The sequence below is a fragment of the Carlito syrichta genome, unplaced genomic scaffold (assembly GCF_000164805.1).
Source record: "Carlito syrichta isolate Samal-C Ts95f unplaced genomic scaffold, Tarsius_syrichta-2.0.1 Scaffold228590, whole genome shotgun sequence".
Lineage (NCBI taxonomy): Eukaryota > Metazoa > Chordata > Mammalia > Primates > Tarsiidae > Carlito > Carlito syrichta.
In genome coordinates, this window is record NW_007172686.1 from 1 (window position 1) to 3,534 (window position 3,534).

At 58.0% G+C, this 3,534-nt stretch overlaps 1 protein-coding gene across 1 annotated transcript; it reads right to left on the reverse strand.

Annotated features, from left to right (window-relative positions):
* Window positions 1-87: 87 nt before the first annotated feature.
* Window positions 88-3,309, reverse strand: LOC110595035 (spermatogenesis-associated protein 31A3-like; the record flags this gene model as incomplete). The annotated part of the gene is made up of 4 exons (XM_021709436.1): window positions 88-2,009; window positions 2,313-2,374; window positions 2,631-2,691; window positions 3,252-3,309. Coding segments are annotated over 4 exons (2,103 nt in total), but the record flags the coding sequence as incomplete, so codon positions are not given.
* Between the last annotated feature and the right edge of the window lie 225 nt (window positions 3,310-3,534).

Below are 3,534 nucleotides of genomic sequence, written 5' to 3' on the forward strand. Positions count from 1 at the left end.
GACTTCCTGGCTGGCAGCTGAGGAGGCAAGAAGACTCGCCACTGTGACGAGGGACTCTTCTGCCATCCCCTGCTTTCTCAGACTGACTTCGGGTGCTTCTCTCGGGACCCTTGCACCCTCCCCTTTGGAGCCGGCCCCAGACTCACAACCGGCCGAGGCGCGGCAGGCTGACCGCGGAAGGGATGGGCATGAAGCCTTTTCCAGCTGAAGGAGATTTACAGGCGTGAGAACCTTGAGGGGCAAGTCCCACCTGTGTCTCACCCTGAACCTTACCACATGCGCTTCCAGCCTCTGCTGAGTGCACTGATTGAGGAAGGGAAGCTCCCTGGAGGTGTTCACACAGGGTTCCCCACTTTTTGAGAGTCCTAGGCTTCCAGTCCCCACGTGAGTGTCAGACTTGGAAAAAGCCTGGTTGGCAGCAAGCCAGGATCGACACACTCTCACAGGGATCAAACCCTGGTTGATCTGGCCCACCTTCGAGCCCAAATGGACTTTCAGGAGGCTTTGTAGACGCGCCTTCTCTTTGTTTCTCAGTAAATCCTCTCCGGAGTCACTCCTTGAGGGCCTCACCAAGTCCCTTTCGGACTCTTCCGAGTCCGGTCCCAGAACCTTCACTGGGGAGCTTTCCACGCCCCTGGACAGATCCTTCAGGGCTTTCCCCAGGATGTGCCCCAGTTTTGTGCCTGGGTCCTTCTCTAGCTGGAAGTTCACCGTCTGTACATCCTTGCTGCTTTCACCCCGAGACAGAGAAGACCGCAAGGGTCTGTCTTTGACCTTTGCCTGACATGGCTCTGCGAATGTGTCCTGGAGCTGCATCTTTTCCAGAGATCCTTGGATCCTTCCCAGGTCGCAGCGGTGTTGAATGAGCCACTTTTGGACGTGCTGCTCCAGTTGCTTCCGGAGCTCAGAGATGATTGGAAAGTCCTCGGGAAGAATGGAGGTCAAGCTCTCCTGGGAAAGGTCAGGTGTGACGCCGAACAGGTCCTGAGATCTCTGGGCCCCAGAGGGCCAAGCTCCCCCACTTTTTATCTGCTTCCTCCATAAGGGCCACTCTGGGCGTCGGGTTTCCGTTGGGACCAGAGCTTGTGGCTTATTCTGAGACACACGATGAGATACATCGTAGTCCTTAAACCAGGGTGGAGAGGGAGGTGGTAGGATTGAGAAAGAGGATTGGAGATGCACCTGGGTTTGGGCCTGAGCCGCGGGCAAGGACTGAAATTGGGGCCTAAATGGAATCAAGGCCTTGGATTGGGGCTCCGGATGGGACAGTGGCTGGGCCTGGGAAAGCAGTGGGGATATCATAGCCTGCACTTGAACTAGGCAGAAATGTGAGATTCCATGGAATAAGAAGAAAGGAGGCTGTAATGTGGAAGAGCTCTCTGAGACCCAGGCAGTAGCCACCAGGGATTCGCCGTGCAGGGCGGGAAGACCCCAGAAAAGCTGGCCATATTTCTTCTGAAAATGGTCCCCAAAGATGTTGGGATCTGGGAATTTCGGAGGTCCAGGCAGCTGTTCTGATTTGTTTTCCAAGAGCCAGAAGGGTTGGGGGCTTGTGGTGTCCTCCTCAGCGCCCAGCAACTTTAGCACATGCCACAGAGCACTCAGGTGGTGCTCCGGGCTCATTTGCTCTGGAGAGGAGCCATCTTTTTCCTTTTCCTGCCAAATCTTGATCTTCACTGTCTGTGAGACTTGTATCTTAACGAGCTTCTGGTCGTCAGAGCTGAGCAAAAAGAGGCTGCCAGCCTCCATCTGCCTGTTTATGGGGTCTCTCCTGAACGAGGCCTCGGGTGGGTGGCGGGAGAGATGTTCTTGCCGGGACTTACAAACTGACAAGATGGAGAGGCACCGGGTTCTGGCAGCCACCTGCCACCAGGAGGGGGCAGAGAGGGGACTGCTTGAACGACCGAGGTCTGAGATGGCCAGAATGGGTGAAGCCGACACACACTTGTATGTGTCAAAGTGAGAGAGAGTCATGATGGGGTCCAGCAGGTATGGAGCTGTGAAGCTTTCTAGAGGGTGCAGACAGAGGGTGGAGTTGGGGGGCAGTGGTGGGGGAAGGGAAAGCACACGTGGCCTGGGTGAGGAGCATTCTAGGGGAGGCAAAGGCTCTGGGGGTGGGGCGGCCGTCGGGGATGAGTGTGAACCACCAGAGACTGGGGTGATCGGGGCTGGCAGAGGGCTGGAGGCCAGAGGCAGAGGACACTCAGTCCGAGCAGCCGGGGAGGCCGAGGCGGACAGAATGAGAGCAGCGTCTTCCACGTGCTCCCCGCGTGGCCGGGGGGCTTCAGCGGCTGCTTTTTCGCACACCTCACCTAGCGGGTATCTGTGTGAGAGTCGATGAAAGCTGTCCTTGTCAGGGGGCATCCCCAGGTGGCTGCAGGAGACACGAGGCACAAACTGCAGCTAGGAGCAGGGGGGCCCGAGGGCAGGGACAGGCACGGGCGGGCCCCTCCCCTGCCTGACACTCTTCCTTTCTAGTTCTCCGGCTGCCCCTCACCTTGGGAATGGACGCACACACCTGTCTGCACCGTCTCCCCCTCCCAGGCCAGCTCTAGACTTCCCTGCGGCCCTGCTGTCACCTCCTAGCCTCTGGTGGGAAGGGCACAGGGGAGCAGGGGACAACGCCTCACCTCTGCCGAAGGGAGACCAGGTCCTCGACTCCCTCCAGTTCCCCCAGGCGGTCTCCACGGGCTAGAAATCAGGCGATGACAGGGTTATGGCGGGGAGGAAGGGGGTGGAGAGTTCACGGAGGCTGAGGGGACGTTCCATGAGGGGAGACCTGGGGAGCTGGACTCTGCAGCTCAAGCATCCACGTCCAAGGCCACGTGGGTCTGGCAGCAAGAGCAAGGTGCAGAGTGGACAGTGCTTTGCCATTTAGAGTGAGTCCACCCCCATCCCTCCACGGTCCTCCCAACGGCTGGGCGGGCGGGAAGGGGAGAAAGGGCAGGGGTCGTCTCGAAGGTAAGCAGCCTAGCGGAGTTGCCCGCAGGAACCCGGAGGACCCCCTCCAGGTCCAGGCCGTCCCTGGTCTTCTGTCCCCTGGCACCACGGCGACATCCATCCCCGACGAGGCATGGCTTCATTCCAGCATAAAATCTGAGAGGGATCCCAGGTTCTGGCTTCTTTCCCAGGACCCTCCCCGTCAGGCTTCTGCGACTGACTTCCTCAGAGACTGGAGACTCCCCCCTGAGACGCCGGTTGGCCAGGCTGCTTTAACTCTCGGGTCCCCGGGCAGAATGGCCGAACCTTACCTTTCAGAGCTCGGTTCTTCTTCCTGCTCCTGAGCCTTCCCCTGGTCCCCGGTGGACTCTGAGGGACAAGAAAGTGCCGGGGACTGGGACCAGTTCCCACTTTCCTCTCCCTCGACAAGCCGCAGACATTAAGAGCTCAGAAGGGCATACTCTTCTATTCTATATCTTGCTAATGGAGCACTGTCCTTTTCTTTTATTCACTCTTAAAAGTGGATACAAAACATGTTCTGCTTTTCTTCTTGTAAAACACAAAGAGGCATTTTCTACATGAGATTCACCATCG